Source organism: Protopterus annectens, chromosome 1.part0 (assembly GCF_019279795.1).
Source record: "Protopterus annectens isolate FY-2018-M chromosome 1.part0, PAN1.0, whole genome shotgun sequence".
Taxonomy (NCBI): domain Eukaryota; kingdom Metazoa; phylum Chordata; order Ceratodontiformes; family Protopteridae; genus Protopterus; species Protopterus annectens.
The window spans coordinates 663,019,864-663,035,046 of NC_056725.1; the positions used below are offsets into that span (position 1 = coordinate 663,019,864).

At 38.7% G+C, this 15,183-nt stretch overlaps 1 protein-coding gene across 1 annotated transcript in view; it reads left to right on the forward strand.

The window, feature by feature from the left end:
* The window catches only part of LOC122793465 (cytochrome P450 2C15-like), a 792,888-nt gene extending 778,033 nt beyond the window's left edge, over nucleotides 1–14,855 (forward strand). Inside the window, exon 9 of the mRNA XM_044061543.1 lies at nucleotides 13,045–14,855. Coding sequence (XP_043917478.1) covers nucleotides 13,045–13,235 — 191 coding nt within the window. The 3' untranslated portion in view covers nucleotides 13,236–14,855. The remainder of the gene's footprint in view (nucleotides 1–13,044) is intronic.
* The last annotated feature ends 328 nt before the right edge of the window (nucleotides 14,856–15,183 follow it).

Below are 15,183 nucleotides of genomic sequence, written 5' to 3' on the forward strand. Positions count from 1 at the left end.
GCCCTGTGCTGTGGGATATAGTTTGCCTGCTGTTGTGTGGATATATATGGAGATTTAGGTAAGTGCTGTTTTTTTAAGGGTTTTGGGTAGGGATTTGAGTGTATGTGAGTCTGTTGGGAAGTTTTAGATGTAGTACGATATACCAAAACTGAATAGAGAATTTTGATGCATGCAATATATGAATCCTGCTGTTTTAAGAGGTGGTGGTGCTGCTGTAGCATTGTCGCCTCACAGTAAGACGCTGTTCGGTTCGATTCTCAGCTAGAGCGTCTTCTGCATGGAGACATGCGTGAATGGGCATACCTTTGTTGAAGGTTGTGCATCAGGCCTGGCAAGCCGGTACGTAAAAATCAATTGCCAATCATTAGCGGACCGGAGTTCCGCTGTGGCGACGCCTAACCACGAAAAGTCGAAAGGCACAAACAAACTTCCTGAATTTGATGATGTAGTATATAGCATGCTTTATCTGTTCTTCTGAGCTGGTAATGAAGGAAGACACAGGTTTAGCACTGAATGAATGAAATACTGTGACTGCTGTGCATTTTATTGGTTTATTTAAAAAGTGAGTAGCTGATGTCATCTATTTAAATGTTTGTTTCTGCTTTTGTGAGTTATACGGTCTGAAGAAGCCACATGTAGTGGTGAAAGCGCTTACTTACTCGCATTTGTTTATTAAAGTTTTTATGGCTGTCGTGCATCTGACTCATTCATTTGGCTGTTGCACTCATATTTTATGTCTTTGGCAGTTCATTTGCTAGTTGGGTGATTTTTTTATCTTTTTTGTCTAACTGTGTTGTTGGTTAACCACAAGAGCATGGCTGAGAGTTATAGTTCATCCACCATTGAGTTGGGATCTATTCCACTAGGCCAAGGAGGTGTGTGGAAACAAAATGGCTTAGAAGCTTATTAGCTTTTATTGACTGTAATATGGGGCTAACGACTGATGCAAGTATATAGATGAAGACTGTGATAGACAAGCCCTTCGTTCATGCCTGAGTAAAGTAGAAGATAATTTGTATAAACTTAAATGGCTACAGCTTCAACAGCTTCATTTTGAAGCCTGTCTGCATCACAGAGTGGTCGCTAGAGGTTTGAGAGTATTGAAAATGCCAGCGTATGGCACACAATACCCCAAGTTACTTGCTAGCTGGCAGAATCTCAGTCTTGAGACAAGTTTCGGATAGATGAAACTTATGATTGATTTTTTCAAACTTGAGGAGGAGAGACTTATTAGTGAGATTGATAACCAACAAGTATATCTTTATGACACCATCCCTGTGCCAATAGTTGATAAAGTGATATGTGGAGTGGTTAACAATATTACCACCTATGAGAGGCGATAGACTGCCCAGAAAATGAAAAGATTGGACAGAGAAATGTCCGATTTTGGGCTGGGTCATGTTTTCTCACTGTCCAGGACTGAACATAGGACTGAAAGGAAGGCCTCTGAATCTGGGGCTGGCAGGGACCCCAGTCAGAGGCTGGGGATGGGTATAGTACCCCTACTGACAATGGACTTGTGATTGTGGCTGCTGAGAATGTGAAGCCTGGTAAGCAGGTATCTTTATATCCAGATGCTCTAGGGGGTAAGAATGTTTTAATAAATACATCAGAGGGTCCCTGCAATGCTGAAATTGAACAACAACATGATCCCATGGTGGTGAGGAGGAAGGAGTTTCCTGTGTTCCATCAACAGGAGTTTACGAAACCACCTTTTCCTATTCCAGTGGAGAGTGGAAGAGGCTCAAACTGGTCCAGAAGCAGAGGACATATGAAAGGAAAGAACCAGAAGTGCTAATGAATTTTCCTACCCTGAAAAGAATGTGGGATCCCTGGAATTGCTAGTACTGAACTTATCGGATAGGGTACTGGATGGGACTGAGCTTGCCATCCTTAATAAAGGTCTCTCATTTATTCCTGCTCATGCAGCGGACCTTTTGGACACTATTATTGACTTAAAACTATTTATTAGAAATGTAATGCTGAAAATGTCTTTTCCTGTGGGTGAAATGGGGGGTTGACATGGGTTTAAGAAACTCAGCAATTTTGTGCCTGTGAATCACCCCTTCCTTGAGGCTTTCAGTAAAATATGTGAAGATGAGCTTCATACGATATTTAATAGTAGACAGGATGGGAGACATTTTATTAATTTAAACAATTGTGAGCATGCAGCACTGAATAGGTTACAGAGTGACCGGACTATAGTCATCCGCCCTGCAGATAAGGGCTGTATGATAGTGGTTCTAAACAGAAGTTTTTACTATGACTCCATTACGTCTATGTTAACTGATACTGATGTTTATGAAAGAATTGATGTTAGGAGGATTGAAGGCATATGTAGGGAGCTGCGGATTCTCCTTAATGACTGTTTACTAATTTATTCTATTTCCATGGAATTGATGCAGTTTTTGACAGCTGATACACCGATAGTGCTTCTATTTCAAGGTCTCCCTAAGATTCATAAAGATCCCACAGTACCACCGTTTAGACCAATTGTGGCAGGAAATTGTTGGGTTACTGAACCCTTCTCAGTTTTCATTAAAAAACATGTGAGACCTGTACTAGATAAGTCAATGGTTGTGTTAAGGGACACTAAGCAGTTCCTACAAGATTTGTTTGATTTTATGAAATCATATGGTGGGTTGAGTGAATATTTACTAGTGACAATGGATGATGTGTCATTGTTCACGGTTATACTGAATTTGCAAGGTGTTGAATATTTACGTAGGTACCTGCTTAATCATAGTGAGTATGGACAGAAACTTGTTGATCTAATTTGTACTCTCAAGGATGTGGTTCTGGACAACAATGCCTTTGTCTTTGATAATGGCTACTACGTACAAAAACATGGCGTGGCAATGGGCATGTGCTGTGCCAACAGCTACGCAAATGCAGTGGAGGCCCAATGAGAACTGGATGTGGTATTTAACATGGAAATGTTTGTTCAGAATGTGCTGTTCTATCGCCTTTTTGTTAATGATGTTTTTCTGCTTTGGAGGGGTATGTCTGATAGTTTACATGAATTTGTTGAGGCACTGCATAGATCTAGTGAATTTTTGAGAGTCACTTTGAAGTACTCTGATACGTATATTGAATTCTTAGATGTGTGTATTACCAAGGATAGAGGGTCTCATATTAACTCAGGTCTGTATAGAAAGGACTGCCATTGGAACACGATGCTACATAGGCAAAGTATGCATTCAAAATGGATATTTAATAACATAGTCAAGGGGTAGAGGATGAGGATGTCCAGACTGCACAATACTGAGGAAAGTTACAGGTACGGTAGGGATACTCTCTGTCAAAATTTGAGTGATCGGGGTGATAAAGGTTCAGATTTTACCCCCATACTTGCATATTTTGATGGGCTATGAGAAGGTCAAGCTAAACCATACTTTTCTGATAGACCAAGAGCTCACTTTGTGAATTTGATGATGCAGCATACTCTATCTGCTTTTGTGAAGCTGGTAATGGAGGAAGACAGGCTCAGTACTGAGTGAGTGAAATACTGTGACTGCTGTGTATTTACTGGCTTATTTTAAAAAGTAAAAAGTGAGTAGCTGATGTTACTTATTTAAATGTTTGTTCCTGTTTTTGTGAGCTATATACTTTTGTTTATGTTGTGTATTTATAATTGTAGCAACTCTAAATTTTGATGCATGCAATATATGAATCTTGTTGATGATGTAGCATGCTTTATCTGTTCTTCTGAGCTGGTAATGAAGGAAGACACAGGTTTAGCACTGATTGAATGAAATACTGTGACTGCTGTGCATTTTATTGGTTTATTTAAAAAGTGAGTAGCTGATGTCATCTATTTAAATGTTTATTTCTGCTTTTGTGAGTTATATGGTCTGAAGAAGCCATGTGTAGTGGTGAAAGCGCTTAGCTACTCACACTTGTTTATTAAAGTTTTTATGGTTGCTGTGTGTCTGACTGTCATTTGTTTGGCTGATGTTACACTCATATTTTACGTCTTTGGTAGTCTATTTACTCGTTGGGTGATTTTTTTATCTTTTTTAAATTTTTTTTTGTTTTTAATCTAAAATGATTGTTTGGTATTGTGATTATTCAGTGTTTGATAATGGATTCATATATGTGTATGCATATATATATATATATATATATATATATATATATATATATATATATATATATATAGAGAGAGAGAGAGAGAGACACACACACACACACACACACACACACACACACACACACACACACACACACACACACACACACACACACACACACGTCCACTTTGTAATCTTGAAATACTGAAATCCCGAATCTCAGTATTTCAAGATCACAAACCCGAAAGCTTTTAATGCCGAAGGTGAAGAATCTCGTGTGTCAAAATTCCGATAGTATCATATAAATAGCTAACATGCCTTTAAGAGGCCGTACAAAGTACAGAAACTGTAATGCCGTCTGTGGTGTTTCCCTCACCCAGAACAATCAGAGCCGTGTATGAAACCACGGTGTCCCAAAAAGGCAACAAAGTCCTCTTACTGGAAGGATATGTGTACCATTTAGAGTGAAAAGGTCCTGGAAGAAATTATTGGTGCTGTAAGTGGAAATCAGCATCTAAATGTAGAGGAAGGTTAATAACAATTTGTGTACCTACCAGAGAACAGCTGTATAAAACAGTACCCCATAATTATACTAGCAATCCTACGGAGGTGGAGAAATATAGTATGTGTGCTGAATTAAACCATAGGGCTGCTGTATCTAGGGATGCACCCTGTTTGCTAGTGGAGGATGCACTAGCATTCATATCTTTGGATGTTGTGCCAGACCTTCCCACTAGACATGCATTATTGCAACAAATAGGAAGGGTGTGTAAAAACGTTACAGCCCCAGCAGCAAATGCAAACATTAGTCTGCGTACACTGAATGTCCAGGACTACCCCATTAAAACGGGAACATTTGTGGTAAAACAAGTAGTGGATGTCAGTGGAGAAAAAGTGGTCATTGTGCTTAGCACAGTGAACAATTTATTTGATTTAAGCCATGCCACCATTTGATTGATGGATGGCACATTCTTTTATAAGGGAGTCATCTGTAGGAAGCTTTATAGTGTCCACGAGTTGCTGCGTTATGTGGGATATAATAAATCTGTCCCTCTAGTGTACTGCCTAATGAGCAAGAAATCTCTCCAAGCATATAACTGCATGTGGGATTGTGTGTTCAGTCTTCTGACAGAGCAGTTTAGGACAGGGAATTGTAACACCGCCAAGGTGGTTTATCTGGCTACGTGCATGACATGTTCTGCTTACTATGTGGGCAAAACGGAAAGGAATCTGAAGAAACGTGTTCTGAATATTATTATCGAATTCAGAAAAAAGATAGCAAGAACGCCCTATATAGGCATATACTTGAGTGTGGCGAGGAACATCTATTCCGTTTTGGCATTATAGATCATTTACAAAGCTCTGTTTTTGGTGGCAATTGGAAAATGCAGTTATCAGCATTAGAGAGTAAGTGGCAGATTTTGTTGGATGCCACCAGGGCACCTGATCTTAATGAGTCTATTAGTATAAAACCATTTTTAATATTGTCCCAGTAAAATTGAAGCTTTCATACCTTGTGTGAAATTGTCAGTAGTGGTTCAAGTTATTCAAGTTATTCACTAATACATTATGGAGGGGTTGATTATTAATTATTGTTTTTCATGTTGTTGTATTGTATATATTTAAATGTTAATCCAAAACTTTTTTTATGAGATTTAAATGTATTTTAAGTGACAAGGTTTGATCTATTGATAGGTTTTTCGTATTTTTGTGTAGACTGATGAGTATAAATCACATTATGAGTGGTTAAATGTACTATACCTTTAAAAGTTTTGGCGCCTTTTTTGAACTATTTTTGCTATTTAAACTTGTTTGGATTGCTGTTAAATGGTTCTGATGAAGACTAGGATACCTAGTTGAAAGCGCTTAACCTTGTTGGAATAAAAAGTTTTTATTATTTTCCTGTGTACGAGTTCCTGTTGGTGTGCTGTTCGTTTTGAAATCAGTTGTTGGTTGTTATGCAGGATCAGGGTGATACCATCGGTTCTTCATTGTCACGGGAAGAGTATCTTGGGCTACGTGCTGAGGTTACAGCTGTTCAATGTGAACTTAAAAAACTTATTGAATTGGTTACTGGTCTAGTAACCAACCACGCTGTTCAGAATAAAACATTAGCTTCGATAAGCTCTCTACAAGGTAGCGATGACGTGAATACGCAAAGAGAACCGGTTGTTAATATTAGAGAGAGCGAGACCGGCAGTAGTACAAGGAAGATGTCGCGTTCACCTAAGGAGGCTCGCAAAAGGGAGCGATGTAAGAAGCAGTTACTAACGCCGGAAAGAGGTTTTCCCTGCGTTTTTGGCGAAACTGCAGCAGCAGACAGTGTTGCTAATGGAGCTACCGACCTACCTGATATCAGCGAGGCGGCACCTAAGGAGCAGCGCCACTTGACTATATTGGAGGATGCAAGGAATTACTTGATCCTATGCGGCTCACCCCTGCCCAGGACTTTACTTTTGATTTTAGTATTACACGGGCACGAAGCGGAGCAATGGGGCAAGGCCGAAAACCATGCTAACTGCTAAACAACATGGAAATAATAAACAGAAGTGTATTCCAGGCAACAAAGGTACTGTAGTTTACAAAAATTCCAGTCCGAATCAGGACTTTAAGTTATCTCATAACTTTGATCGAGTGGCTTTAAAGGACATAATCCTGTGTTTTTATCGAATAGAGCTAATGAAAGAGAATTAATGGAGCACTTTTTTAATGATCAAAGTAATGACTTTGACCTGGAAAAGGAAGCTCTATTAAATAATAGCAATAAACAACATGGTTATAGTACTCTTAAAGACATGATATGTGAATTTGGAAAGAAACTAATTGCATATAAGAATTGTAAAATGGATGTGAATTATTTGACCAGATGTTTAGAGGAAAAGGTTGTTCCTAAAGGCATACGTTTTTTTAAGCTTCCATTAGGGATAGTATATAATAATGATGTGATGCGTGAATTTAATGAGCTCTTTGACAGTTTTGGTCACTCTTATATGCAATTATTAATTAAACATCATAAGGAGAAGTGCATTTTGCTAGTTGAACAACTTGAAAACATGTATGAGAGTATTACTAGTGATGTTGAATATGATTCATGGAGAGAATTTTTTAAAAAACAGTTTGTGCTGGCGGATGACAAAGCTAAGAACATTTTTGAAAGAAAATGTAAAAAGCTAACTAGGGATGTTAATTTATACAATACTAACAGGGTTTATATTTGGCCTAAAAATAAGGATAAGTCGAAATATATTGAGCAAGGTCAGGATAGACAAACCCCCAGATTTCCCTATAGGGATTTTCAGAGGGACAGACTTCCCACCTACAAGTATCCGGACAGGCAGTACAACCATTACAGGAGATAGCTATTGCATCCCACACCAATGTCAGTGTTAAGGATGAGGGGTAATTTTGACATTCCGCATGCATTGAATCCTTCTATTGCTGGGAGTGAAACAATTGTGAATACTATGTTGGGCTCTTCAGCTAACTTACAAGGGCTTTCTTGTATTTTTAATTCTTATGAAGGATTCAGTGTATACAATTACACTGACATGGAGGTAAACGAACATTTTATTAATGTTATGTGCAAGGGTATGAAATTTATCCCTACTGTTCGCAGTAACCTAGTTGATAATATCAAACAGGTTAAGCTATTTTGTCGCAATTTGAATTTAGCTATTGCGTTTAATGATCAGGATGAACAGTTGAGTGAGAGAGTGGATAAGCAACTTAAGAAGAAAAGTTCATTCATACCCACCCCTCACCCTAGCATTGCCAGTTTTGAAAAACTGGTATGTAAGGATTTGTACAGATTACATAGGGATATAAGAAATAATCAGCATCTATATAATGATTTTCAGGCCAACCTCACTCGGGTTGAGAAAAAGTGCCTAGAAAAAATGTCGAAGAACAAGGAGGTTCGTATAATGAAACCGGATAAGGGTGGAGGGATTGTCCTTTTTCCAACTGAAGTGTATGTCTCAAGGATTTACGATATTCTACATCAGACAGAGGTCTATGAGACAGTTTCTCTTAACCAGATCAATATAGGTCATCGTCGAATTGATTTGGCTATAGAGGAATATCTTATCGACAGTAGGATTACCAATGAGACATACACATACTTAAAAATGATTATCCAGTACTTGCCAAAATAGTGGGGATTCCTAAGATCCACAAATCAGTGGACAATCCACCATTTAGACCGATTATTTCAGGGTCCAGATCCAAAACATTCAAGTTAGGTAAATGGATTGACCACCAGCTTAAGCACATCTATGGGGTTATCCCTCAAATTTTGAAGGATTCTTGGAGCTTTCTAGGGAAGTTAACACATGACCACTGGCAAACCAACCTCACCCTTGTGACCATAGACGTCGTGGATCTTTTTTCCTGCATTCCCAACAACCTAGGACTGGAGTATTTTTCAAACAGTCTACGAAAATATTCAGGATTTAGTTGGGACAGGATTTGTTTGTTATGTGACATGATGGGATTGGTCTTGGAACATAATTACATCATGTTTCAAGGAATTCTTCAAACAAATCAAGGGGGTTGCCATGGGCTCCTCATGTGCCCCGATATTTGCAAATCTGGTGATGGTTGAGTGGGAGGAAGAGACATTATTTAAAAGCCCTTATTATGCGGATATCAAATTCTATGGGAGATATCTGGATGACATCTTTATTTTGTGGCAAGCTTCAGCTGAGATGTTGGATGAATTTATGACCTTTCTAAATAACTCATCAGTTTTTTTAAAATTCACACACAACACCAGTGATGTCCATATTCCCTATTTGGATGTTGTTATTGGTTTGGACCCTAGTGGATTTACATCCAAGCTTTACCGAAAACCTACATTTTCAAACGACTATTTGTATTTTTCCAGCAATCATCCACCACATATCTTCAAAAACATAGTCAAGGGGCAATGCATCCGTGCTGCAAGGATGTCGTCTACTGAAAGTGATATGAGATCTGAAATAGACACCATTAAAAATTTGTTTTGAAACGAGGCTATCCAGTCAATCTGGTAAGTGGCGTTACTGAGTATGTCTTGGAAAGAATGGGGGAACAAATATCCACCCCTGCTGGGCAAATACATTGCGGTTTCGGAAATTGAGGCCAAGGATGATAAAACATTCGGTAGAGCTTGTGTTTTAACATATACTCCTCATACACATTTTATTTTGGATATATTAAGGCAACATTGGGATATTATTTTAGCTTCTAAGCTTGAATATATCGTGGGGTCCTGGCCAAGAGTTGTTTACAAGACAGGAGCCAATTTGAAGAGAATATTGGAGAGTACCGATAAGGAAAGTGATAAAAAAGACATTTTTAGGGGTACCACCAAATGTGGCACATGTAAACAGTGTAAACATATTAATGAGGCTAAATATACTAGTTTAATAGATACTAATAATACATGCATTAAGTTTAGGACAGGGAATTGTAACACCGCCAAGGTGGTTTATCTGGCTACGTGCATGACATGTTCTGCTTACTATGTGGGCAAAACGGAAAGGAATCTGAAGAAACGTATTTACGAACATTATTATCGAATTCAGAAAAAAGATAGCAAGAACGCCCTATATAGGCATATACTTGAGTGTGGCGAGGAACATCTATTCCGTTTTGGCATTATAGATCATTTACAAAGCTCTGTTTTTGGTGGCAATTGGAAAATGCAGTTATCAGCATTAGAGAGTAAGTGGCAGATTTTGTTGGATGCCACCAGGGCACCTGGTCTTAATGAGTCTATTAGTATAAAACCATTTTAATATTGTCCCAGTAAAATTGAAGCTTTCATACCTTGTGTGAAATTGTCAGTAGTGGTTCAAGTTATTCAAGTTATTCACTAATACATTATGGAGGGGTTGATTATTAATTATTGTTTTTCATGTTGTTGTATTGTATATATTTAAATGTTAATCCAAAACTTTTTTTATGAGATTTAAATGTATTTTAAGTGACAAGGTTTGATCTATTGATAGGTTTTTCGTATTTTTGTGTAGACTGATGAGTATAAATCACATTATGAGTGGTTAAATGTACTATACCTTTAAAAGTTTTGGCGCCATTTTTGAACTATTTTTGCTATTTAAACTTGTTTGGATTGCTGTTAAATGGTTCTGATGAAGACTAGGATACCTAGTTGAAAGCGCTTAACCTTGTTGGAATAAAAAGTTTTTATTATTTTCCTGTGTACGAGTTCCTGTTGGTGAACCTTGGTCATTTCATCTTAAAAGTTGCTGTTCGTTTTGAAATCAGTTTCTGACAGAGCAGGGCTTTGAAACATCACTCAAATATGTACTGTGCAACTTTCAGATAGCTGCTATGAAGAGTATAAGGATTAACATCAATGGAATAAAGTCTATGGGCTGTCTGTTCCACTTCAGGAGAAATGTATGGCAAAAGGTGCAACAGCTAGGGTTGGCACATCTTTACAATACCAATATGCCTTTCCAAATATGTGTGAAGTCATTAATTGCACTAGCTTTCTTGCCAGAGGATGAGGTATTGCAGGCGTACATTAACATGAAGGAGACATACCCCCAGAAGGCAAAGAGCTGATAAAATACTTTGGTGACTGGTATGTGCTTGGATGGAAAAGGTGCTTTGCTACCAGGTCCGCATCACTGTGTAGGTTTCCCTCATCTCTTTCTGGAACATATATGAATTAAATACACTGTTCCTGCCTTGTACACAGAATCCAGTGGAGGCATGGCACTGGCGGCTTAAGTGTTTACTTGGTGCCAAGGCAACCGATTTGTCCATGTTGATGAGAACATTGGCGCAGGAGCAGGATAGGGTGGAGGAGTTAAGGAACCGCCTTGCAAGTGGGTCTCCACCCTCTCCCAAAAGACATAGGCTGCTGAGGAGACACACTCAGTTTGAGACTGTTTTGGCAAATAGAGATGTATACAACACCGCCGATTTCCTAAAGGCTGTTGCTAGAGTGCTACAAATGTAACTACCCTGATCATCCTACTCTTTATTGACTGAAATTGGAATTTTTACTTTCTAATATGCTGCTGCACAAATAATGGCATTGAATTACTGTATGGGGCTTCGCAGTGGTTGCATGTGTTATTTTTGAGATTTTAAGTTTTCAAGCAAATCAGATTCAGAATTCTGTACCTTCTGCATTCTAATTTTTCAGGTTTGTGATCTCGAAATACTGAGATTTGGGATTTTAGTATTTCAAGATTACAAAGTGGACACGCACACACACACACACACACACACACACACACACACACACACACACACACACACACACACACACGCATTTATAGATCTCTCTCTCTCTCTCTCTATATATATATATATATATATAGATATATATCATCTATATCTGGGTGGTGCACTGGTAGCATTGGTACCTCATAGCAAGAGGTTTTCTGTTTCAACTCATGGCTGGAGTGTCTTTTGTGCAGAGTCTGCATGTCTTCCCTGTATTTGTGTGGGTTTCCTCTGGGTGCTCTGGTTTCCTCCCATATTATAAAGACATGTATCTGGAGTGTTTCTTCCTGTGCCTCTGCTGAAAATTAGCTTTGTTCCAAGTTGGACTTTCCTAGTTAACAAATGTTAAAAAAAAAAAAAAAAAAAAAAAATATATATATATATATATATATATATATATATATATATATATATATATATAGGGTCTACTACGATTGATTGAAAACTCACTTGATTGAAAATTAAATTACTAGGACCACTTCACTGAAAGCTCACTTGACTGAAAACTCACTTGACTGAAACTCATTTCATTGAAAGTTATAAATGGCCTTTTCCCCACTGTAGTGCTACCCTGGAGTTAGTATATAAAGTAAGGGGGGGGTGTGGGGGGCACAGCCCCTCACATTGGAGGAGGTGGGGGTGAAGCCCCCCCACATATCTTGGTTATATATTCTCTTTTGGAAGCAGTTATTTATTGCACTTGTAAGTATCACTGTGTATTGTTTAAAATGTTTATAATATGTGGGGGGCGTAGCCCCCCACACCACCCAATGTGGGGGGGCTGTGCCCCCCACACCCCCCTTACTTTATATACTAACTTTGGGGTCACACTACAGTGGGGAAAAGGCCATTTATAAAGTTCAATGAAATAAGTTTCAAAGAAATGAGTTTTCAATGACGTGAGCTTTCAGTGAAGTGGTCCTAGTAATTTCATTTTCAGTCAAGTGAGTTTTCAATCAACAGTAGTAGACCCATATATATATATATATATATATATATATATATATATATATATATATATATATATATAGATATATATGGTTCTACCTCAACCAACCGCAATTATGTTTCTCCAAAATGCAATTTCATGACCCCTTTTTTCCAAAAGTGCATTTATCCAAAAATGGACTGTCACGAAAAACCGAGTCAACAAAACGCAACCAAGGTTGTTGCTGTAGATCGCGGCACAGTGGGGATAAGGGAATATTCCCTTTTCCCCACTGTAGTGCAATCTCGGAGTTAGAATATATAAGTGGCAGGGATGGGGGGGTGCCTCCTGCATACATGTGTTTAGTGTTGTCATTTTTTTTTTTGCTTTTTTTTGACTCAGTTTTTCACAAATGTGTATTTTCAGAGAAATGCACTTTCAGAAAAAAGGGGTCGTGAAATTACATTTCAGAGAAATGTAATTTTGGTGGGTTGAGGTAGATATATATATATATATATATATATATATATATATATATATATATATATATATGTGTGTAGATAGATAAAATAGTTCACTTACTTGGTTAGCAAATACCTTAATGTACGTAAATAGTCATGTTACATAATGCACAGATAAGCTACTTTTTAACTTTTTTGACTCCGTTAAGACAAATTATTTTTAAGACATTTGCATGATAGCCGCAGAAATTGAAAGACAAAAGAAAAAATAAAGAATGCATACTGTATGTATTTTCTGCATTTTTTTTTAAACTTAAACAATCTTCTTATCTTTCAGGAAAGCGGATGTGTCTTGGACAATCCTTGGCTCGGATGGAAATTTTTTTGTTCATTACAACTCTCCTGCAGAATTTTACACTAAAACCAGCTGTTGATACAAAAAAAATTGATGTGCAACCAGAACGAGGTGGTTTGCTGAATATGCCACATAGTTATAAAGTTTGTGTTAGTAGTCGCAAACCATTGTAGTGTAGTGCAGAATTAACTGCTCTGATTTTAAGTTGTCATACTCTTGTATGGGCATATGTCAGTACAAAAGTGCATCCTATCTTGATAATTATCTGCATGCTATCTTGATAATTTCTTACAAATCTGTAGTTACACTTCACTTACAAGGTATGATGCCTTGCATAACTCTTGCATGCATCTGTTTCCTTCATCAAAACATTGCAAACCTTCAAAAACAAAACCTTTTGATTTATATTACTGTCTCTTAAAACAGAATGCCATTGCTCTACATTGCAGAAAATGAAAAGACACATCAGACTTTCTACCTGCCACTCTGCTTTTCTTTATAGTATCTTGAGCTTGTCAATACTTGCCTATAAACTGCATATAAAAAAAAACTGTTCTCTTTTCCCAGTCAGGCTGGAGTTGTTAACTACATACGTCCTAAAACCTACTTGCAGAAAAAGTTATTCCTCCATTTCCCCATGATAGGAGCATAGCTTTGTGGAGAGAAGGGGACAGCCACCCTGGGTGGAAGGTGTTAGGGGGCACAATCAGGAGTTATTAATTGATTTATAGTGCATTCTTGGTATTCATTTATGTACTAGCATATCTGAATGCTGTAGAATAGACTCCCCACCCATGTAAAACAAAGTTCATCCCTGCCCATGTTCAAATGCAACTTAGATTTATGGATAGGAAACAAAATTTACCCCAGGACTATCCCCTGGTCTAGTAATGGACAGATACAGCTCCTAAATGCTTTATCCTATGCATGGGTCCCCTTGAATTATCTGTGGCATGATCAAAGTTATTCTCATTAAGGGTAAAATATAATTATCAACCATGGGATGGGTAAGGCCAATCTACAACCAAATGGGATGAGTTAGTTTGAAGACAGAAAGGGAAAATGGCTAGGCTTAAAATAGCTCACAAGGGCAGCTAACCTAGTACTTCCCAATGAACCTATGAAGTAAATACGTATTTCTGTGGTCAGGACTGCAGGTTTGTGGTAAAAGAAGTAACAGGCCACTTGCTACATTGTGGCTTGCTACAGTTACTACAGTTTTAAAAGTGACATGACTTCTTTCTGCAGAGGTTATGAGCACCACCCAGATCAGGAACAGACCTAATTTACTGTTGAGAGGTGCAACATCAGGGAATGGCATAGGGGGCAGGAGCAAGATGAGCCAACTACAGCTCTGCCCAGTGATATGGTCCACATGCCTGTTGCACTGGCTCTGCCAAGTGGTATGGTCCAGATGCCTGCTGCACTGGTTTTGCCCAGTGATATGGTCCGCATGCCTGGTGCACTGATGCTGCCCAGTGATATGATCCATATGCCTGCTGCACTGGCTCCGTCCAGTGATATGGTCGACATACCTGCTGCACTGACTCTGCCCAGTGATATGGTCCACATTCCTGCTGCACTGGTTTTGTTCAGTGGTATGGTCCACATGCCTACTGCACTAGCTCTGCCCAGTGATATGGTCTGCATGCCTGCTGCACTGATGCTGCCCAGTGATATGGTCCACATTCCTGCTGTACTGACTCTGCCCAGTGATATGGTCTGTGACACCCCACCACTGGCAACAGTAATTAAGGAGCCTCTATCCTCATCACTAGCACCAGTGGAGGAACGTACATTGGGAGGATGACAAGTATACACACAGTATTTCCACATGAATCTCTCTGCATCAAGTGCAATTTCCCTTATGAGCACACAGAGACCACAGTCAGTCCGAGGCTGGTTTCTTCTTCTTTCTGCAGATGCCCAGTAAGACTCCTCACTGGCACAGTTATAGATGTGGGATCTCAGCTGAGTTACCAAGCCAAGACCTCCAGCACCCTCTCTGTCCAACCAGTGCTTAGTGTCCCTGCCCAAGTAGCTGACACACAACCTCTTTGAAGATTGAGTTATACACACACAGACACACACACACACACACACACACACACACACACACAC